This window comes from Chanodichthys erythropterus, chromosome 16 (genome assembly GCF_024489055.1).
Source record: "Chanodichthys erythropterus isolate Z2021 chromosome 16, ASM2448905v1, whole genome shotgun sequence".
Taxonomy (NCBI): domain Eukaryota; kingdom Metazoa; phylum Chordata; class Actinopteri; order Cypriniformes; family Xenocyprididae; genus Chanodichthys; species Chanodichthys erythropterus.
Window position 1 is genome coordinate 16,460,982 of NC_090236.1, and position 24,022 is coordinate 16,485,003.

General features: G+C 37.9%; 2 protein-coding genes across 2 annotated transcripts in view; both read left to right on the forward strand.

Annotated features, from left to right (window-relative positions):
• Positions 1–543: 543 nt before the first annotated feature.
• LOC137003762 (uncharacterized) lies at positions 544–1,410 on the forward strand. Its single transcript, XM_067364046.1, has one exon. The coding sequence runs from the start codon at positions 544–546 to the stop codon at positions 1,408–1,410; it is 867 nt and encodes a 288-aa protein (XP_067220147.1).
• A 1,278-nt stretch (positions 1,411–2,688) lies between these two features.
• mpp7b (MAGUK p55 scaffold protein 7b) overlaps positions 2,689–24,022 on the forward strand; it is a 92,524-nt gene continuing 71,190 nt past the window's right edge. The window contains exons 1-10 of the mRNA XM_067364047.1: positions 2,689–2,940; positions 3,727–3,962; positions 4,382–4,436; positions 7,769–7,846; positions 14,700–14,780; positions 16,400–16,540; positions 20,392–20,473; positions 21,033–21,118; positions 22,544–22,618; positions 22,733–22,929. Coding sequence (XP_067220148.1) covers positions 2,689–2,940; positions 3,727–3,962; positions 4,382–4,436; positions 7,769–7,846; positions 14,700–14,780; positions 16,400–16,540; positions 20,392–20,473; positions 21,033–21,118; positions 22,544–22,618; positions 22,733–22,929 — 1,283 coding nt within the window. The remainder of the gene's footprint in view (positions 2,941–3,726; positions 3,963–4,381; positions 4,437–7,768; positions 7,847–14,699; positions 14,781–16,399; positions 16,541–20,391; positions 20,474–21,032; positions 21,119–22,543; positions 22,619–22,732; positions 22,930–24,022) is intronic.

Consider the following 24,022-nt stretch of genomic DNA (forward strand, 5'->3'; position numbering starts at 1 on the left):
ATACCGGACCCAAAGAACGAAAGATGGATTTCTGCGGTAAATTGACGCTAGTGGCACGGAATAACCGCGATTTTTGTTTATTCACCAAGGAATTCATCAGTGTTGCACTCTCCTGCCCCTTCGACGACGAAACCCTGAAGTCATTGTTCTGGATCGGGGCCAACTACCATCATCCCCGGGACCTCCCAGACACCTCCGGACTCAGCTGGATGGAAGCCATCATCAGGTGTCTGGAGAGCGTTCGTCCCCGATCCAGAGCACAGCCAGACCCAGAGCCCGTACTTTCCCCACGGACCGCGGAGTACTCGTGCGAGCCCCCCTCAGACGGAGAGTTACCACCGGCAGCTACAGGTCAGCCAGATCCCGAGACCCCGAGGACAGAGGCGACCAGCGCCCAGGAAGTGGAACTCCACCAGACGTCTGACCAGGGGTGTGAGCCCACGGAGCCAGCCGGAGGACTGGCTGATTGACTTCAGCGAAGAGTCAACGCCCACCCAAACCCACCCATCATCATCATCCTCGTTACTTACCAGAGACATTATTATGGACTGTGTTCTATTTACAGATTTTCCATCCACTGTTCGCTCAGCCAGTCCTCCTACACCATCGCTGCTGGATATCGTCTGCCCTGCGCCATCTCCGGGGAACCCCTGTGACGTCGAGCCGCAGGTCACACTCCCACCAGCAGCGTGTAAGCCAGAGGTTCCGGTGGCTCCGCCTCCAGCTGCCGTCCTCAACGCTCCATCTCGGCCCGTCGACCTGCCGGCTCCGTCCAGACTCCTCCCAGCTACGGTTCCGCCGGAGACCCTCCGACTGACAGCTCCTCCGGCCTCCCTCGTCCGGCCGGCTCCCCCTTGGTCAGTCGTCCCTCCTCTTCCGCCACGGACTTCCGAGCCGTCGAGTACACTCCGTCCCTCCACCCCTCCGGCTACAGAGGGCTCCTCCTTCCCCTCGGAGTCGCCTCTGTCCTCGGTCGAGCCGACGTCACCGCAGCCCTCGGGATCTCCAGCTACACCTCCGCTGATCGTCGCCTGTACATCGCCGCAGTCTCCTAGGCCAGCGACGTCGCGGGAGTTCGCCAGCTCTCCGTCTGTGCACCAGAATCCACCTGCCGAGTCTCCGTCGGTCATCCCCCAGATGCCTTCAGTCCGCCCTTCAGCACCTGGACTCCACCCTCCTTCTACCCGGCCGTGGACTGTCGGATCTGGGGAGCTCTGGGTCTGTGCCAGCGATCATCCACCTACGCCACCAGGGGATCGTCGTCTTCCCTTCATCACTCCATCACCTTCACTCCGCCCACCTCCAGAGCCCCCTCCGGCCACCCCTGTGATGTTCCTCCACGGCGCGAGGACGCGCCTTGCCGGAGGGGGGGGCTACTGTTACGTTCACCGTCTCGTCCAGGTTGTTTGACTGTCACGTGTTCCTTTGTGTTTTGCTCCCGCCACTCATTATTCACCATGGACACTGATTTCATCCCCAGCTGTTTCTAGTTAGTGTGTGTACTTAAGTTCCTCCCTGTCTTCAGTCTAGCGTCCGGTATTGTTGTATGTTACGTGTTTCTATGTGTATCCTGACTACTTTATGTAATTAAACTACGTTATTGTTCCTACTCCTGTCTTCCTCGTCTTCTCTGGGGATACCACCGTAACAACACCCACCACACTTATACATTTACACCTTTTTTGTTCACTTCTGGAAATATGAAACTACTAGATTGTTGGTCACTGCACTATTAGTGTCTGTACATCTGTCTGTCTGTCTGTTAATAAAAAAAAAAAAAAAACTATTATGTATATATAAATATACACATACATGTATATATTTAAGATAAATATCTTATATTTCTATACAAATATTTACATTTATATATAATTTAAATATATAACAATATAAATATATTTATATATTTATACGTACATGCTTATATTTCTTAAATATATACATGTATGTGTGTGTATTTATATATATAATAATAATTATACACAAAACAAACACACATATATTACGTAAACACAGACTCTTATTTTGTACACGATAACCACGGTTATCTATCTATCTATCTATATATATATATATAAGTACTTTTTTGCAATCAATTTTGTGTTGATTTAATTTGTTTTAATTTTGGTGACATTTCTGACACAATCCCTTGTTGTTTTCTGACCCTGCACAGCAGTAACAAAATAAATTAAATTAGAAATAAGTTATTGATTGCATTTGAAGCAGGAAGTTTTACATTCAATCAAATGAATGATGTTAACAAAGAAATCAGACAATGCAACAGCAATTTAGCGATATCCCCGCAGTTGTGGTCTTGACCGGTGGTCTTGACCTTGAAATAAAATCTTAAGACCGGTCCCGAGACCAAGACCGGTCTCGAGTACTACAAAACTACCAGACACTGAACAAGGGAAACACAGGGTTATAAATTCACAGGGCTAACAAGGAAACAAGAAACACTTGGGAACAATGATGGGCTGATTAACAGAAAAAAATACTAATTTACTACAACATAGTGCTGGAAACATGAAACTAGATGTACAATATAAAAACCAAAAAAACAGGGAACAAAAGTCCAGGAGGGTGGTGGAGCAGAGGTAGAGAAGGGTGAGGGAAGGAAGGATCCAGACCCCTGAGGTGGAAGTGGGTCTGGAGACTGAGGTGTAGCAGGGAGCCAGGGTGGAGCCGATGGAGCAGGAGACCACCACTGCAGAGTTGATGGGGCAGGAGACCCCCAAGGCAGAGCTGAAGACCATAGTGGCACTGGCGGAGCTGGAGACCATGGTGGGGCTGCCGCAACAGAGAGAGTGTCCAAAGAGTTCAGAGGCGGCTTTAGTGGCAATGAAGGGGGTCACAGAGGGTTCAGAGATGGTCTCATTGGGCATGACGGGAGGCAGAGGTTTCAGAGACAGTCTTCTTAGCCATGACGGGGCAAGGCAGGCAAAACAGAACTGAACACAGCACATGAGTAAACATCCATAACAACACCAGACACCAAACAGGGGGAATACAGTGGTATAAATACACAGAAGGCTAACAATGAAACAAGGAACACTTAAAAATAATGATGGGCAGATTAACAGAAAACAAACAACAACAACAAAAATACTACAAACTGACTACACCATGGTGCTGGAAACAAGAAAAAAGTAAGTAAGAAAAAAATACAACATAAAAGTCTAAACAAACATGTAACAGAATAAGTCAACTCTAGTTGCAGAAGGTCAGAGTCAATCTGAGGATTTGGGGCAGCTGACAGATTTTACATAAAATCATATAGTGTATGATGATTTTTTATTTTTTTTTATTTTTTTAGAGCTGTCAGAGTTGTCTCATTTTCTATGTATTTGTGTTAGCTTGAGTTAGACTTTGAGGTGGTTTTCACTGTTTCTAGATTCTTTTTTCTGGATTCATTGGTTTCCATGGTTTTTCACTGATTGGTTGAGTTGCATCACTTGTGTCTTTTTTTATTATTTAGTTTGCTTGTGTATTTAAACCCTATATTTGTTTTGGTCATTGTCTGATCTCATCAGTGTGTACTGGCTGTTCTGTTCATGTTTTAAGTCTTAGTATCCTGAGTGTTTTGTTTCTTTGAGTTTGTATATGATAAAATAACTGCTCCATTCAGATCCTGCATGCACATCTCATACTTGCTGCAACCATTTGTGACAAGATCAGACCAAACCTATGGATCTAGCAGCAGTCTGGATGTTCCTTCTCTCTCAGGGGGATCTGCCCCTCAAGGTTCATACGCAGAAGTATTTAGATCGCATCACCTTTGTCCACTATGATGAAGATAGCCTCTGCATATTTTGGGACCTCGAGGAAGCTTTCAGGACTACAATGACTGGATATTATTGCAGTGTGCCAGAGCCCAGCAAAAAGTCTTCTTTGTCAGTCCATAAAGGCTTCCTTGTTGGGTATGAGGGAATTGAAGCCCTGTCTGTACTTCAGAGGCAGCGGTAAAAATGATGTTTTCTGGACTAATTATGAGCAGTGAGGAGTGTGAAGAGAGCACTATGCCTGTTTAGTCATCCAGCACCATGCCTGTTTTGTCGTACCGAGATTGTCGCCCAGCAACATTTCACTGATGTCTTTGATGTTCCCTCCCTGCCTCCCACTTCCACCTCCTCTGCCTGTTCCGTGTCGGCCAGAAAGGCCATTCTTGAATCTGCCTGTTCCGTGTCAACCAATGAGACCATTCCTGAAGTTTCTACCTGTCTCGTGTCAGCCGAAAAGGTTATTCCTGAATTATTTGCTTGTCCTCTATCAGCCAAGGTTTTTAGACTCTGTTTGTCCAGTATTGGCCTGGAATGCCATTTTGTAACCCTCTGCCCACACTGCCCAATTCTTCAGCCCTGTCTTTACTGTCTACTATCAGCCCTTCATCTCCTCCTGCCTGCACCCAGCATTGTGGATCCACCTTGGGCTTCGAGGTAGCCAGCTTAGCCCTAGTTTGTCAGTCCTCTAGCTCTGCTTAGTACCTCCAAGCCCGCCTTGGCCCATCGATCAGTTGGCTACACCTTGCCTCCTCCCTCCCTCCACTCCACCTGGGACCATTGTCCTAACGGCTCCACCAGGCTTCCTCTTCCATTCGGCTCCACCTTGTCAATCTGACATCACCATGGGCTTTCATCATTGACTCGTTCCTCCACTCCTTTTCTATCCTTTGGGCTTTGCCTTCCCACCAGCTCCAGGTTACTCCCTGGCTCCACCTGCCTTTGTTTTCGCCTTGGTTACTCCTGCCTTCATCTCCACCCTGGCTTCTCCCTCCTCTGGGAGACCCTGCTCAGTCTGGCCCACATCCTCCTCCAAAGCCCCCACCCACCCTCCTCTGTTGGACTGTTTTTGATGTTTAGAGGTACGAGGCCATGCCTTCTCGATGCACTGTAAAAAAAAAAAATCAGACAGTTCAAACTCAAATTTAAATCTAAATTGTTCAATTGGCCTAATTGAATTTTTGTGAATTGAATTTTATCAGTTGAGGCAACTCAATAACAAATAATATGTTAAGCCAATGGAAAAATTTCAGGGGGTCAGGGTTTATGGTCATGTCTAGTTTTCTCTGTGTTTATGTTCACTTGAGTTGGGCTTTGAGTTGGTATTTACTGTTTTTTGATCAGTTTCCTTTGTCTGAGTTCATTGGTTTCCATGGTATTTACATGGTTGATTAATTGAGTTGTATCACCTGTGTCTTGTTTCCTTGATTTAGTTTGTTTGTATATTTAAACCCTGTGTTTGTTTGGTTCAGTGTCTGATCTCGTCCGTTTGTGCCAGTTAATGTTGTTTTTGAGTCTTAGTATCTGCTTTTTATGAAAATACCACATATTGTTTTCATTTGTCACACATCTCCTAGCAATGAGTAAGTGAATCACTCACACACACACACATTTGTTCATCCATTTAATTCTCTTAATCATTCATTCACTCACTCACACATTCACTCATTTACTCACTTTTTAGTTATGGGCACTGGGCACACTGGCATTTCTTTAAGATGAAATCTTTTGCAAGCTGAGTTCTCCAAAAACTGCAGCCAGTGCACACCCAGCATCATCATTTGCTGGCAGACAGGTCTAATGAATCCAGCACATGCTGTCTGCGACACTGAGAGAGGGGGAGATGGGGAGGGAGGGAGTAGAGGTCGAAGGGGAAGGGGAAGGGGAGACTGTGATAAAAGCCCAAACACAGCTCAGCTGGACTGCTGGTGCTCTGTTCCATGAGTCACGTGGAGCTGTTAAGTGTTCAGTGCTCTTGCTGGATTTTGCTCTTTTAATGCTAAGAAAGGATCAGATTTTCCAATCGATCTGACTTTTTACTTTCCCTAGAGAAACTACAAAACTGCTCAAGAAAATAGTTTGAAAGCTGTTTCTTTCATACAAAAAATACTTGTACACATGCATGCCAGAAATATGCCACAATGATCATTTCAATGCACAAAGTACTACATTATGAATACTGCTTCATGCTATATCATAAAACATGCACATACTGTACAAACATGCAGAGGATATAAAACACATTCAAGATGGAGAATGAATGAATGACAAATTTGGGGTCAGTAACATTTTTATTTTAAAATAAATTAATACTTTAATTTAGCAAGGATGTGATCAAAAGTGACAGTAAAGACTTTTACATTTAAAAAATCTATTTAAAATAAATGTCCTTTTGAATTTTCTATTCCTCAAAGAATCCTGGTAAAAAAAAAATGCATCACAGTTAATTATATATATATATATATATATATATATATATATATATATATATATATATATATATATATATATATATATATAATGTATATATGCAGCTTTGGTGAACATAATATACTATAAGCTAATTAAATAAGTAAATGAAATAAAAAATAAATAAAACATTACCAACCGCAAACATTTTTTGCATAGTATGTATGTATCTAGGAAAGTGTATGTATTATGTCCTGTAATTTAATAATCTTTTTGCCTGTGTTACATTTAATTTAATGAAAATGATTTATTTTCAAATATTACAAACATACAATTTAGTTAATATTATGTTATTAAATTAAAATGAGATCATAGAAACCTGCAACTATAATAATTATAAAAGAATTCTAAAATATTTTTACATTAATTATAGCATGTCAAACCACAGGACTCTGCTGAGACTGATTAAAACTTCACCCACACACACCTGTTGAGGGGCCATTAAAAAAGTGAGTGTTTGAAAAGAAAGTGTTTGTTACAAGTATCCCCCAAGAAGCAAGCTATGAATTTATTTTGTACAAAACATTTCAGCATGAGTCTGAAATATCTTAGACCAATATACCAATTCTCACCACACAAGAAGTTCCAACTAATGTCAGAGTCCATCTCAGCAGTGAACACAAACATGCAACTAAAGGATTACACTAAGTACGCGCAAAGAGTATGTTTTTGCTTTTTCCAAGGCACTGCCATATGACTGCTCTTTTTCAGTTGGAAAATAAGCAATTATACTGCCATTACAAACAAGAAGAAACTTTACAAGTAATGTACCATAAGAATCTGAAATAAATGTAGCATGTGGTCTGAGTCAGAATACATCTCCATAAATTGTAGTTTTTGCATATCGCTAGGTTGACATAATGGCAGTTCTCTTATTGTGAACATATTTATACATTTGTTTAGACATATGAATTTTAAAGATTTCTGTACTATGTAAAGTGTGATTTTTGGCACATGGATTTGCATTAAGAAACAACAAGAGTTATTAAGTGACAGCAAGTCTGTAAAGATACTTTATGTGAAGTTTTGTGTAGAATGTGGTCCCAAACCTGGCCAAAATGTGGTCCCAAACCTGGCCAAAATGTGTCTGGTTTTAGTGTGTGATATCATCTTTAAAAAAAAAATGTAAAATTGTTTTACTTAATACATCTGTTATGAAACATGTTCCTCTTTATGAGTACTGTTAGCTGTGTGAGGGCCGTAAATACGATTACATCTTTCTTGGCTGATATTATAATAGCTTTCCCATTACTTAGCCCTATGCTGCACATAAAGACCAGCCAATGGATGGACAGACAGATAAACACACAAAACCCCTTAGCTTTTAATGTCAGTATGTATTTGACTGATATATTACCCTTTGGTAGCTTTTGCTCATCAGAATGTGTGATATATTACTCACAAAAATACAGAGAAACATTTTGCTACTAGATCAGTTTCAAGGGTGAGGATCAAAGGGGTGAGCACTAACCCTCTGGGCATCGAACGGCAGCCTAACGCCACTTCTCCTCTTCTCTCAGGTCTATGACAGGCTGCAGAAGTACAAAGCCCAGCAGCCCGCTCCACTGCTGGATAGCATACGCGGCCTGGCTCAGGACGTAAGTTCTCCTCTGGGGCATCTAGTGGTTTTTGTCTCCAGACCAGAGTGATCAGACAATCCAGTGGAGCTTGGACGAGATTCAGTTGCAGGACCTTTAGTCTGTTTAGTGTTGTCGGTTTGAAGTGTACTGGAAGGGATTACTAGTGAACACTCCAGAGTCACATAAATATATGTGCTGCACATGCAGCCTCAGACACTCACTTATTTATTTATTTTTTTTTAATAAAATAATTTGGCAACTCCTGAGGCCAAAACTGCATTTTTGTGTGTAAATGCCCAAAAATGACCTGGTTTTCCCTTAACTCTATAAAACCACAGTGTATAACCACCAACATGACGAAACGGAAATATATTGTTTCAAACAAGTTTCCCGAACAGCCCATTTATCTGCCATTGGTAGGGCAAACAATTAATCCCGCCCTAAACTCGCTCCATTGGTTGAGCCAAAATTGCACCGGTCAGAGGCCAGTCTCAGGAAATCCATTAGTATTCAGCACCAGCAGTTTCAGACCAGCAGCCACAGGACGGAAGTACGGGGCAGAGGTTACACAGTCAATAGAGTTGTGCTACCTGTACACATAATGCTCTTTTATTAAATATGAGCTATTTTCACATAGATTTTGATTGGATCAATATCTACAATATTTAACAACAATACTTTTTAATAAATCACTTTTGTGTTCATATATGCATAAGATATGATGAATTTTTGAATTGTTATTGGATAATACAAACACTATTTTGTTAGTTCATACTGCATGAACAAATTAAACGTGAGAACAAATACATTAAACATGCACAAATACATTAAATAGTGAGAACAAATACATTTAACTTTTTAATTTTGAAAACATTAATAAATGTGTAACTGTATGTTTCCCATTTGACTGTATTATGTGATAATATTATTTTATTCATGTTCATGTTACAAATAGCAGTTATTTAAAGAGTAGGGGCCTTTAATGTCAAATATACTGTATTTAATCATTGCAAAGCCTTGAAAAAGTGAAACATGCACTTAACCCAATAAGACATTTGACAACAGAATGAGCTTGATGAAGAATACGGTGAGTTGTCCTGTCTGTAATATTTATGTTATGATTTGTTTAATTTTAAGTGTTTATCTGCTAAAATATTGATTCTGTGCACATATTTTCTCATTTTATAACTGAAGCTTGAATTTGTTGTCGTACTTTAATTTATAGTATTTTTTTCCCCCTGTGGTTAGTTCGATTACTTTTCAGATTTGTTGTTGTAAATGGGCTTTGCGATGAACTTACTTCTTTGAATTTACTACTAAAGAATATCATTTCCCTGTTCAACTGTCCCTATAATTTTCTGTTGGTCACATTCGACAATGTTGTGTTGAACCGACAGGTTGGGGGTCGTGATGGGGGGCTCCAATCACCTCTGAGAGTATCAGAAAAGGCCAATAAATTTGGTGTGCAGAATTTGCAGTGCACTGCACATTTCAGCTTTGTTCTTCTGAGCCGAAGCAGCACGTCTCTGTGTATGAGAAGCAACTTCCTAATCACCTCATCTTCTGGCACATACAGCAGTCTCTCTCGAGTGTGCAGAGTTAAGTGCAAGAAAGTTCCCCATGGTGCTTCAAAGCAGCCTAAAAGTGAATTTATTTATTTTTTTCAAGAGCAAATTTTTTCTAAAAGAGTAATTACACGGCGGTTCGCTTCTTTTTAAAGATGCTGTTCCGGCCATGTCCAATCGGATGTAGGCAATTTCTTTCTCCCTCTGACGGGTAGTGTGTTCAGTGTTTGGGCCGTGCCCATGCTGAAGTAGCTTTTGTGGGTAGCTCATGTTCTCATTGTGAAAACATGACCATTGGAACGTTGAGGTCGCGGCTCTTCAAGAGACAGAGAGCCTCCTCAGCAGCTTCCCATCCTGTTCTTTCTACCCATGGGTATATGAGACCTCAGCGGCGAGCACTAGGGGGATGTGAGGAGCCAAATGGCAGTGTTTTTGCTGGGTAATTCCCAGCGAGCCTTCCCTTTCCCAGCACACATGATCCCCCGATGGAGTTACTGGATGAGTTAGGTGGCTCGCCCATGGGTAAGCTTAAGTAAATTTTACAACATCACAAAAAGAGCAGTTTCCTCTTTCCCTGGGTCACACATTCACTCACGGTGTTCATGGCTCTCGTCTTCAAGACTGCCAGACACCAGATGGCTGCAGCAAAACCTCGGTGGACACAAAATCTTTGCCTTCCCATGTTTTGCTGCATCAGGTCTGCACACAGGAGAGTGCAGGGGTGATAGATACCATAACTCAGGCCAGAGCCCCCTCTACTAGGCGGCTATATAATGTGAAGAGGTTAGGTCTAGAGAGGCACCCGTCTGCTTCCACTCTTGCTGCTTGTAAGTGGCTGCAATAGCAGCGAACCACATCACTGTGGATGGCAGGACTTTGGGGAATCATGACCTGATACTTAGGTTCCTGAGAAGTGCTCAATCAGAGGTGTTGAACCCTCTAGCTGGAATTCTCTCTAAACTCTAGACTTACGCCCTAAAAAAAAATTCAGAAGAGGCCCTACAGCTACAGTGACCTCTTGTAAAAGATGAGTAGCCTCCTTGAAAAGAAGACCTAAGGTCATTTTACCCTGGGCATTGGAAGGTTACAACTGAGAGTTGCTGCACTTGTTGTTATCATCAGGAGGCTTGCCCGCATTGCACAGCAGTATCTCGTGACACGGTACAGTAGTTGTGGCAATTAATATAGGGCCCCCCAATCTGATGGTTCGACACAAGATTGAACTTGACCGACAGAAAGGGAACGGCTCGGTTAAGTATGGTAACCCTTGTTCCCTGATGAAGGGAACAGAGATGTTGTGTCCCTCCTGCCTCAACTCTTTACACATCTCTGTTCCCTCCATCAGGAAACGAGGGTTACCATATGAAGACGTTCTGAGTGCTCATAAGGATTTTTATTTTTATTTTTTGCATTTGTCAAAGTAAAGATATTATTCATATTAAAGGGATAGTTCAGCCAAAAATGAAAATTTCATGTTTATCTGCTTACCCCTAGGGCGTCCAAGATGTAGGTGACTTTGTTTCTTCAGTAGTGTTCTTCAACACAAATTATGATTTTTAACTCCAACCGTTGCAGTCTGTCAGTCATATAATGCATGGCAATGGTAACAAAATATATGAAAGTAAAAAAAAAAAAAAAACATGCACAGACAAATCCAAATTAAACCCTGCGGCTTGTGACGACACATTGATGCCCTAAGACATTGCCATGCATTATACGACTGACAGACAGTTAAAAATCATCATTTGTGTTCTACTGAAGAAACAAAGTCACCTACATCTTGGATGCCCTGGGGGTAAGCAGATAAATGTCCAATTTTAATTTTTGGGTTTTTGAGCAATTTTTTAATTATTACTTTTTAAAAAACAGTTCTTTTTTAAAAATAAATAAATAAATAATTAAAATAGAGAGAAATGCATGTTAGGCTTTTTCTATGCTTTCAATATTTATTTTGAATTCCCTATGATTAAGTACAAACCCGATTCCAAAAAAGTTGGGACACTGTACAAATTGTGAATAAAAAAGGAATGCAATAATTTACAAATCTCATAAACTTATATTTGATTCACAATAGAATATAGATAACATATCAAATGTTGAAAGTGAAACATTTTGAAATTTCATGCCAAATATTGGCTCATTTTGGATTTCATGAGAGCTACACATTCCAAAAAATTTGGGACAGGTAGCAATAAGAGGCCAGAAAAGTTAAATGTACATATAAGGAACAGCTGGAGGACCAATTTACAACTTATTAGGTCAATTGGCAACATGATTGGGTATAAAAAGAACCTCTCAGAGTGGCAGTGTCTCTCAGAAGTCAAGATAGGCAGAGGATCACCAATTCCCCCAATGCTGCGGCGAAAAATAGTGGCGCAATATCAGAAAGGAGTTTCTCAGAAAAAAATTGCAAAGAGTTTGAAGTTATCATCATCTACAGTGCATAATATCATCCAAAGATTCAGAGAATCTGGAAAAATCTCTGTGCGTAAGGGTCAAGGCCGGAAAACCATACTGGATGCCCGTGATCTTCGGGCCCTTAGACGGCACTGCATCACATACAGGAATACTACTGTAATGGAAATCACAACATGGGCTCAGGAATACTTCCAGAAAACATTGTCGGTGAACACAATCCTCCATTGCCAGCTAAAATTCTGTAGGTCAAAAAAGAAGCCATATCTAAACATGATCCATAAGCGCAGGCGTTTTCTCTGGGCCAAGGCTCATTTAAAATGGACTGCGGCAAAGTGGAAAACTGTTCTGTGGTCAGACGAATCAAAATTTGAAGTTCTTTTTGGAAAACTGGGACGCCATGTCATCCGGACTAAAGAGGACAAGGACAACCCAAGTTGTTATCAGCGCTCAGTTCAGAAGCCTGCATCTCTGATGGTATGGGGTTGCATGAGTGCGTGGGGCATGGGCAGCTTACACATCTGGAAAGGCACCATCAATGCTGAAAGGTATATCCAAGTTCTAGAACAACATATGCTCCCATCCAGACGTTGTCTCTTTCAGGGAAGACCTTGCATTTTCCAACATGACAATGCCAGACCACATACTGCATCAGTTACAACATCATGGCTGCGTAGAAGAAGGATCCGGGTACTGAAATGGCCAGCCTGCAGTCCAGATCTTTCACCCATAGAAAACATTTGGCACATCATAAAGAGGAAGATGTGACAAAGAAGACCTAAGACTAACCTAAGACCTAAGTTGACCAACTAGAAGCCTCTATTAGACAAGAATGGGACAACATTCCTATTCCTAAACTTGAGCAACTTGTCTCCTCATTCCCCAGACATTTGCAGACTGTTATAAAAAGAAGAGTGGATGCCACACAGTACTAAACATGGCCTTGTCCCAGCTTTTTTGAGAATGATACATTTTCTCAGTTTAAACATTTGATATGTCATCTATGTTGTATTCTGAATAAAATATTGAAATTTGAAACTTCCACATCATTGCATTCTGTTTTTATACACAATTTGTACAGTGTCCCAACTTTTTTGGAATCGGGTTCATACTATTTATATATTTTTTTTTACATTACATACATCTTTATGTATTATTTGTATCAACATGAGCATGAAGGAACTAATATAATATACACAGTCAAATCAGAAACACTTTACAACATGTTACACATTTATTAATATATTTTTAAAAAGAAAAAAGTTGTATAGTTGTAGTCTATATCGTTGAACTAATACTGTGTTTGTATTCATTAACATTACACATTAATAATAGGCTATGTTTTGAAATATTGCTCATTGTATATCATGATATCTTATGCATGTAGCAACAGAAAAGTGTAACTATATAAGCTCCACCTCTCACTTTATCCTATAAAATCTGAGAAAGGGTAAAGCTAGACTCATCAGTTAACAGCCATTGACCTGAAGTTGGTGCAACAGTCACTAGTTGCTCTATCACTTCGCTATGAAACCACACTGGACACTTAAAAGTCTGTCATGTCATTCAGTGCGAGAGCCACTCTGCATTGTACTGATGTTTATTTCATGTTTGTTGTGTTCCAGTATTAATGGACATATGAGCTGTGTGTCATCTGAAGACTTAGATAGAGTTGTTGTTGGATGCTCCCATAAGTTTATGTTTCTATTTGATAGTCTTGGTAGCATCAAATGAATCGGTAATGTTTGCACCATCATTTTCTGACAAAAGTAAAAAAAAACAAAAAAAAACAAATCTGAAATATTATTACATTTTAAAATGACTGCTTTATACATGATATGAATTTGAATATAATTTGAATATATTTTAAAATGTCATTTGTTTTCATGATGGCAACGCTGAATTTTCATCATCATTACTTCATACTTCAGTGTCACATGATCTTTCAGAAATCATTATAATATGCTGATTTGGTGTTTACACTACATTTGATCACATAAATGCATTTCTGAGACTTTCAAAAAAACATTTAAAAAAATCTTTATGATTCCAAACCTTTGAAAGATATTGTGTGTGTATATATTCCTTTAAAAAAATGAAAATCTTTGTGGTAAGCAGAACTACTGGCTCAACAAGGCTCACAGGAAAAAAAAACTGTTAATCTTAATGTTTTGCCTTCTAAAGTAAAAATTGCAAAAACATTAAAATTTTTACACTGGATGCTGGATTAAACTTCAACCTCTGTCTCCATTATAATTATCTCCCTTTAACAGGATTCAAATTTGTATTATAAAACTAATGTTTTTTTCTCTTCCTTGCTCATCTTGCAAAAACAATAAGCCCTATCTTTATCATCTCAATTCTGCAGAGACTCTGAAAACAAAGATTATCTCCAGCTTTTGACTGTGCATGTCACATATCATTAAGCCAAAGAGTGGTTTTGAAGTTATATCAATTTCCATCTTCTCTCAGACTGAAAACAAAGAGGACATTTTGGAGCATTAAGCCGTTAAAAGCAATTTTCCTTACGTCGCAGCTCAGTGTAAAATTTCAGTTTTGGAGATTTAATGTATGTTTAATGTCAGGTCCGGTGTCACTCACAACCGCATTCAGTCTAGTTGGTTGTTGCTTGGCTGAACCACAACAGAAACAGCTATTTCTCCAGGGCTCCTGGTTCTGTGGCTTTTTGACCTGCTATGTAAACACTCACATAATATTGTCAAGTGGGTTGGATAGACTGAACCAGACCGCCAACCATTGCCAAAGCAAACTGGCACCAGATCAGTTCATGATACCTGGAGCATAAGCCAAAAGGAATGGTCAGAGACCTTTTGCCTGTTATAACGTATAGACATTATAAAATGTTTAATGTTTTTCATTTTTCGTTCCAGTTGGCAGAGGAGCTGTGTGGTGTTGTCACCAGCCCAGAGACAACAGAGTTGTTATACCTGCTCTCCAAACCTCATGTACAGGTGAGAAGAGAATGTATATGGGGGTCAAGATTTGAAGAAGATCACAAGAAAGGAGGATGAATACATCTGACTGAAAATAGAAGCAGATAAAAGTATTCTTTATGGTGGGCTGTATTTAGTGTAAAATCTAGTCTAAAATCTAGTATTTAGTGGAAAATCAATCAAAATCATGAGTATTTCTTTCTTTTCTCGAGTTGTCTGTTGATGCCATGCATATTCTTCTGTTGGAGCAGATTGATATACAACTGATAAAATATACAAAATGCATTACTCTCTTGCATCAAGCATGAACTGGACATGAAAATAACAAAACAAAATAATTCACCTTTAGGGCTGTTAAAAACCAGACCCACACGTTACATTTATAGAGTTCAGGAGTTTTACTTATAAGGGCCTTGACAGCTTTATTTGTGATCATTGGTCTAATGATATGTTGCTTCTTGGATCGTTTGTTTGGCTCTCACATTTTATAAGGCAAAACTGGTTTGCCTCAGTGAGGTGATATTCAGTGTGGAAAGATTCTTTATCAAGCCAAGTGAGAGGACCAATCAACAGTGTTTATTGTTGACTTACCTGATTTGCTGAGAATATTTTTACCCTATTTAAAGGTTTGGGGTTTATAAGATTTTGAAAGAAGTCTCTTATGCTCATCAAAGCTGCATTATTTGATCAAAAATACAGTAAAATAGTTATTTTGTAAAATATTACTACAATTGAAAATAACTATTTGAATATATTTTAAAATGTTTTATTTTTGTGATGGCAAAGCTGAATTTTCAGCAAAATTACTCTAGTCTTACATGTCACATGATCCTTCAGAAATCATTCTAATATGCTGATTTGCTGCTCAAGAAATATTTATTATTATTATCAATGTTGGGAACAGTTGTCCTTGATATTTTTGTGGAAACCATGATCTTTTTTTTTTTTTTTTTTTTTTCAGAATTCTTTGATGAATTAAATGCTTTTACTGTCATTTTGATGAATTTAATGTATCTTTGCTCAATAAAAGTATAAATTTCATTAAAAAATAAATAAATAAATAAAAATGCTGACCCCAAACTTTTGAATGGTATTGTAGAGCATAATTTAGTCTTTGTTAGTACATGCTATCTCCAAAACTTGATTCTGATTGGTCAGTGATATTATTATGCTATAATTATTGCTATATTGCTATAATTATTGCTTTATTATGCTATATATTATTGCTATGCTATATTATTATTATTATTATTATTATTATTATTTTGTATAATGATAACTAACAGGTGTTTTCAAGGTCCAAAAATTATGTATTTTAATCCCCAAATATTTCTTAAAATATAAAGGCATATATTTTTGTATATAAAGACCCATTCATAACATAAATCTAAGAATAATTTAAAAATATAATGACAATATTTTTTGTCTTTCATTGTCTTTATATTAAAGCAAATTATTAAATAGTTATCTGCAATTCATTTATCATGTAATTTGACATATCATTTTTCTATGCTAGGTAAAACTGGACAAATAAAAAAATAAAAAAATCCCATTTTCCCAACATTATCCCTTATAAATACTGTTAAAGGAATTCCTAACCAGACAATATCGTACTGTGCTTTCATTACCCTTTTCAGGCTTTTCTCTCAGTGCATGACATGGTGGCCCAGAAAGAGTTTGACCCTCGGTTGCCACCTCTGCCCCCACTGCCTGATTACGATGAGAAAGAGGAGGATTCGGTCAAGATTGTTTGCCTGGTTAAAAACCAGGAGCCACTGGTAGGTCCCTCTGAATGACATGAGTATATATCCATCTATATCATGCTGGTTAAAAGCAGGTTATATTAGCAGAAACTCAGCAATTAATTCATTGTGGACAATCATAGCAACAATCCAGGAGAGAGATCTGCTTCAGCTTTAAATATAAAGTTCAGTGGACTTCCTGCAATCCTGTCATACTATCAGATACCTTTAAAAACTAATTTCTGAAGAATAATGTTTGATAAATCATTTGTACGTTAACTTTCCATGAATTAAAATGTGACTTATTGCCCATGTTTAGATTAAGGTACTGAAATTGATTAGTAATCAATTGAAATCAACTGAAAGTGATTACTTCACTGAATTGTTTTTGATTATAATCAGCAGAACACTAATAAGGCCAGTGTATTTAGAGGGTAGATTTGGATTATAATACTAAAGAGTATCAAAGTGCAACCTGGATCAGTTTTGCCCTCAACTCTACCTCTAGAATCATATTTTCCATCACTGAACAAAACCATCTGCACTTAGATTTGTGTTACTTAGATGGGATGCTTTGAATACAAATAGGAAACATTGTACAGCGCTCTGCATGTAAAATGCATGACTTCAGATCGAACCCTCTCAAGAAAAGTTTTTATTGTGAGTTATCCTTCTCGTTCTGAAGCACATTGTGGCTGTCTTCCCATTCATAATGCATAGCTTGTAAAATGGCGATTTTCTCCATTATTACTACTTTCGTCTATAACATCTGGTGAATAACGCCAAAGGAGGCAGTCAGCCATTTGAATGGAGCTATATGAATTCCACAGAATGAACGGAAAGAGCATCATCATTTTTTGGTATGACAACGACGACTCTTATCTTTCCATAAGTTCACTGTATTTTGTTGTTGTTGTTGTTGATTTAAAATAGAATAGTCTATGATGAACACACAAAATATTCAAGAAGTCAGAGAACAAAGAGTGTCAAATAAAAATCTGTGTATGTATAAATCAGTATATATATACTGTATACCATTCTTTTTTTTTTAAAGAAATTTATACTTTTCTTCAGCAATAAAATTGATCAAAAGTGACAGCAAAGATTTTTACACATGCTTCAAAAAAAAAAAAAAAATTAAAAAATGTCTGTTCATTTGAACTTTCTATTCATCAACAAATCCTGCATAATAATAATAATAATAATCTGATAATAATAAGAAATGTTTCTTAATCACTTAATCAGCCTTTCAGAATGAAGGATCATGTGACATCGAAAGCTGGTATAATGATGCTGAAAATTCAGCTTTGCATCACAGGAATAAAGTACATTTTAAAATATATCCAAATTATATTAAAACAATTTAAAAATATATTTAAAAATATTTAAATTTAAATATATATATATATATATATATATATATATATATATATATATATATATATATATATATATATATATATATTTCACAACATTACAGTTTTTACTGTATATTTTATTGAAATAAATGCATCCTTGATTTACATGAGACTATTTTGATAATTATTTTTAAAAAATCGAACCAACAACTGACCCCAAACTTTTGAATATGAAAAAGTGTTGTTTTAGTTTAGTTTTTATAGAAATATAAATAAATTAGTTTGAGGGCAAGCACATAATTTACACAGTCTACATATGGTCATCAGCTTTACCCCTCTCAATGGCCATGAAACATGTATGTCTGTGTATAACAGCTACTCACAACCTAAGCACAAGCGCACATCTTCACCACGATTATAACAAAAAAAAAAAATAAATAATGTATACGCTACAAACTCTTTTAAATGTTCAAAATAACTAAACATTAAACACTTAAACACTAACAGGTCTTTCCATTTCCTTAAACGCGCAGAAAACTTGAGCAACACTGCACAAGGGCACCAGTCTGAATTGCAATAGCACTGGTTGGATCAACAAGAATGAATTATGTTCAGGAAACATTCACAGAATATGTCAAATGAAACTGGTGTGATCTCATTCAATTAGGATGAATTTTACTCATCAGTACAATTAACCTAGCTTAAGTTCAAATAAATCAGTTCAACTGTGTGAAAATAGGTGTCATAATTGAATTAAGTTAGACCAACAAGTTATTTTTTTGAGTGTGGTATCTATACTTCCTTTTCTTGTATTGTTTAGTGGTTTGGATGTACAAATAAATCTTTGTTTGTTTGTTTGTTTCTCAATTTCTTTGCATAAAATCTAGTAGTCTACCTGACATTTCATACTACCATGACATTCCCTCCACCCATTACATACACAGATACAAACAGCATTTCCCGTCATCAGGTTTGGCCTGTGCTCGATGTTCCAGTGAAAATGTTTGTGGTTTAAAAGGATTATTTTAGTGGAAGTCAGACCGGGCAGATGGGGTTAGTGATCAGTGATTAAACTATTAACCTTAAATATGATTGTTTTGTCTTGGAGCAGACAATTTTAAAGAGGCACAGTCCAGAACCCGTCTTTTTTTCCGCATCATGGGTAGAGAGCTATAAACACTGGGTCATGGCTTTCCCATTTTCTATTTAAGAAGCATGAGGAGGAACTAGGAAGTACTCCACAATCCATCGGTTTGTGCTTCTAATAGGGGACCTGAGCCCTGTGATTAAGGATTACAGGCCATTTTGGCTTCTGTGGTCAAGGAACTATGTGGGCCTCCTAACTCCTGTATCTGTGTCCCATGAGGCTTAACTACTATCATGTACCTCATTGTCTGCTTCTAAACAGGCTTGTTAAAGCTTGGTCTCCTGAATCGGGTCATGTCAAAGGCCCTTTAATGACTAAAATGTTCTTTTAACTATAGTTTAGACTAGTTTGGACCTCTGAAAGCCATTAATATATTTAGGAGAGTTTAGCCTATGCAGTAGTGCAACTGTGGCGTGGTGGCCATGGTTGGTGTTTTGATTGCCCTAGGAGATGATGCTTGTAAAATTAATAATTTGATCCATGAATAAAACTCTAAGCAATGTGAGATGCTGCTAATGATTATATCTAATTTATCAAGGTCAAATTTGATGTGTGTTTAGATCCAATTAATCTGAAAGATTCATTTCACTGGCTACCATTGCCTTGCTTAGTTGGGGACACTTGACACTTGATATTCGATACTCAACAATGTTTTTGATCTGCCTGCATGGACACCATTGTATGCGAACAGAACTGAGCTGGACGATGACATCACTGTTTTCTCCAGTGCTGATATATAGATAAATTACCTAAATTAATAACTATTGATTTTTACAAAGGAATGAATCAATACTGAAATTGACACCATTTTCTTTAAGAGCTGCTGTGCAGCCAAAATTATTTGCCAGTTATCACTGTAAAGCTGCTTTGACACAATCTGCATTGTAAAAAGTGCTATATAAATAAAGGTGACTTGATTTGACTTGCTGATTTTTTCCATCAGACACTAAAAGAAAACTGATCATATGTTTGACATAATGTCAACAAGCTGTGTGATTTACACAAAAGCTTTTTTGTCTTAATTTTAGCTAAGACAAGAGTTCCCCTTATTAAGTTTGACTTATTCATCATGGTTTCATGGAACATTTAATGCTCGGCTCCCACTGCATAACATGTTTAAGATTCCTATTGTGATATTCACACCTGTATCGCCATCTCTACTGAAATTTCTGTCCAGATTTCTACTTGGACTAGGATCCTGACAGTCACATATTGATTTACAAGGCAAACTGGGATTGTTTGCTAGTAATTGGTCCCTCCAGATCTGAACTCGAGCTTTGCTTTGAACTCGAGTTGATTTGCTTTGAATGAATTCTGAAACCTTAGATTTTTATTTCTGAATGACAGCCTACAGACCCTCAGCAAACATTTCTATGTTCCAGGGAGCCACCATAAAGAGAGACGAGTCCACCGGAGCTATAATTGTAGCTCGGGTCATGAGAGGAGGAGCTGCTGATCGGAGTGGTGAGAAGTGCTTTAAATGTATTCATATTGTAACCTCTTTAACCATAGTGTTCTGTTCTCTTAAAAACAAATAGATTAATGCAATAAAAGAACCCTTGATTCAAGCATCTGAATCATCAAATGCAGTAAGTGTGCTCAGCTGCACAGTGAATGTGATTGTAATGCTCTTTACAATTCTTTGATTAGAATTTCATGGATTACTGCATCTACGACAATAGAAATGCATAAAAATGTGTAATTTAAATACAATTATTTTTAAGAAAAATACATGTCCATGGAAAATACATAGCATCAGTTTGAATAATTTTATTTATTATTGGATCATTTTAATTTTATATGGAAAAAACTACATATAAGCTTTGTGGATAAGCCACCATCTATAGTAAGCCCAATTTGTATCAAAAGGCATTTGTGCTGATAAGAATGGAAATAATTGAAATAATTAGTGAATAAGAGCTTTGCATTGAAATAAATGAATTCACCACAACAATGTTCAATGTAATTAATTCTGCTTTCTTCTAAGACTTTCTTCTCATTGTTTTTCTGGTTAATGCTACAGGTCTAATTCATGAAGGTGACAAGCTCAAGGAAGTCAATGGAGTTCCAGTGGAGCACAAGAACCCAGAGGAGATCATTCCCATACTAGTATGCATTTATGGTCACCAGCATATGGTGTTTTTGGATACTGGTTCCCCGCATGGGATGCTAGTGTGCTGGTGCACATCAGGTTTCTTAACTAGCTTAACCAGCAAACCTCTCTTGGTCAGCATGGCTAAGCTGGCTAGACCAGCACTACCAGAAATATCAGAATATAAACTGTTGTTAGTCTAAGCTGCATGTGTGAATGTGTTTGGGCAATTGGTGTGTCTGTGCATTACTTTGAAGCAGTGTGCATTTGTGTTTGAGGGTTTTCTGGAGCCTAACAAATTTACATTCTATTTTTGTTCCTACAAGTTTGGAGAAAAAAAAAAAAAAAAAATCAGAAATCATTCTAATATTCTAACCAGGAATGTTTTGCTGCTTAATATTTTTGTGCAAATTTTGAATGGTAGTGAAGATAAATAATAATAATAATAATATCAATAATTTTATCCAACAAGGATACAATGAATTCATCAAAAGTGTCATTGAAGTCATTCATAATGTTTCAAAAGATTTCTATTTCAAATCAATTATTTTTTTCTTTAACTTTCTTTTCATTAAAGAATCCTGAAAAAAAAATCATGGTTTCCACAAAAACATTAATAACAATAACTGGTACATTTGGCTGCACAGCAGCTCTTCTAGAATAGTGTCAATGCAGGCAGATCAAAGCACTGTTGAATATCAAATGTCAAGTCAAATGTCAAGTGTCCCCAAATAAGCAAGCCAAAGGCGTCAGCGGCAAGGAACCCAAACTCCAACAGGTGACATCAGGTGGCAAACAAGTGGCAAATAGGTGTTAAAATGGAGAAAAAAAAAACTTGGGTCAGTCGGGGGGCCAGTTCTCCTCTGGTGAACAGTGCTTTGTTACGACTCAGGATGCTATCATAAGTCCGATAGGATCGCAACATTCAAAGTATTTATTTCAGTTCCATCCAGTTGAGGATCGTATTTATCATGCCGATATGGACGGTTGTTGAGGATCTGTGCCACTGGTTGTCGTGTTGATGAGGCCTTCACAGTGGATGATCTAGTATCTAATAACCATTATTAAAAATTGAGCACCAATAATAATTGATAATAGTGTCATATCAGCATATTAGAATGATTTCTGAATTTTAGAATGATTTGACATTAAAGACTTGAGTAATGGCTGCTGACAATTCAGCTTTGCCATCACAGGAATAAATTACATTTTAAAATATATTCAGTTCTATAAAATTGAAATAATATTTAGAAATTTTAAATTTGTATGTATACAATATTACTGTTTTTACTGTATTTTGAAATAAATGCTGCCTTTATGAGCATAAGAGACTTCTTTAAAAAGAACATTTAAAAAATAAATGGTAATTATTCCAAGCTTTTGACCAGTAGTATAAGTGTTATCTGAACCTTGTAAGCTGTATTCATTATCACATCTTCCAGGCTCAGTCAGAAGGAGCAGTGACCTTCAAAGTCATCCCAGGCACCAAAGAAGAGCAAGAGACCATAGATACCAAGGTCACTTTACGAAAATCAAAGTGAACAGAGCAGTTTTCTGCATTGCATTTTACACTCCAGATAATTAAAACCAAACTTGGTGACATATCTACATGTGTTTATGGATTCTTGCAGATCTTTGTGAGGGCACTTTTTGACTATGATCCCCAAGCAGATCCCGCTATTCCATGCAAAGATGCTGGGTTGGAATTCCATAGAGGAGATGTGTTACAGATTGTAAGCCAAGAAGATGACACCTGGTGGCAGGCCAGACAGTACGGTGACGCCAACCTCAGGGCTGGATTGATTCCCTCAAGACAACTTCAGGAAAGGTAAGGAAACTTCCATAATCAGACTGTTGCAAAGTTTCACTCCAAGTCTAGACTGAAGAAACTAAATCCTTTTGTTGTCAGAGTCATACACACACTTTGTCAGTCAGATCCTGTCATCACGTTCTCAATGTTGAATAAGACACAGTCAATGGCAACCCAGTCTGACACTCCCTTAGTCTATCTTTAAATCTTGTAAGAAAAACAATCAATCTCATCAACATTTAAACCAAATTCTTTTGTCTGGACAGTTCGGTGCCTGGAAAGACAATGGGAATCTATCAGCCTCCTGAGATTTTGTTATTGTCTGTCTTTCAACTGATGACATGACAGTGACATCATTGAAAGGTTTACTGTATAACTTGATCTAGTCTCAGCCTTATATGACACGTTGCATTCACTGACCTTCTGAAGCAACCCAAAGTCATATTTACAAGCTTGTTGATTGATGTGCATTTGAATAGTTTGCCAGATTAGTGATATCGAGCCTTTCTGTGAGACAAATTGAGGCAGTTTCCCGGACAGGGTTTAAATTAAGCCAGGATAGGCCTTAATCTAGAATAGTTAATCATTGCTTAAAAAATGGCTTTCTGAAACACAGATTAAGTACAGATTACTAAAACCTGGACTATGGAGTCCAGACTTAAAATAAACTAGATTAATTTAAAACCAACTGTGCTAATCTGAATTAGCATGAGGGAGGTTGCCTGTAAAACATGGAATGTACCAAGAAAAGCTTAAAATTGCATGAAACTGAGAAGCAAATCCAAGTAAAACATTGGCAGCAGACTCCAATATAAAAACTAAACTAAAAAAGACATTTATTTTAAAGCAAGCAAAATACATCAGCTGTGTGTTACGATATAGACACGGAGGCAGAGATAAAAGCAATCCAGGTGAGTTTATTGGAACAATATGTGGAACACAGAGTGGTAATGGCTGTTATCAGGTTCTTGAGAGATGAATATAAAGTAATACTGTCCTTGTGTGGTTTGTGGATCCAGGAGTTGAGCTGAGATGGAGGGAGACGTTGGAGACACTCACACACACAGATGGGTAAGCACACGAAGGGACCAGGAGACGAAGGAGATGAAGG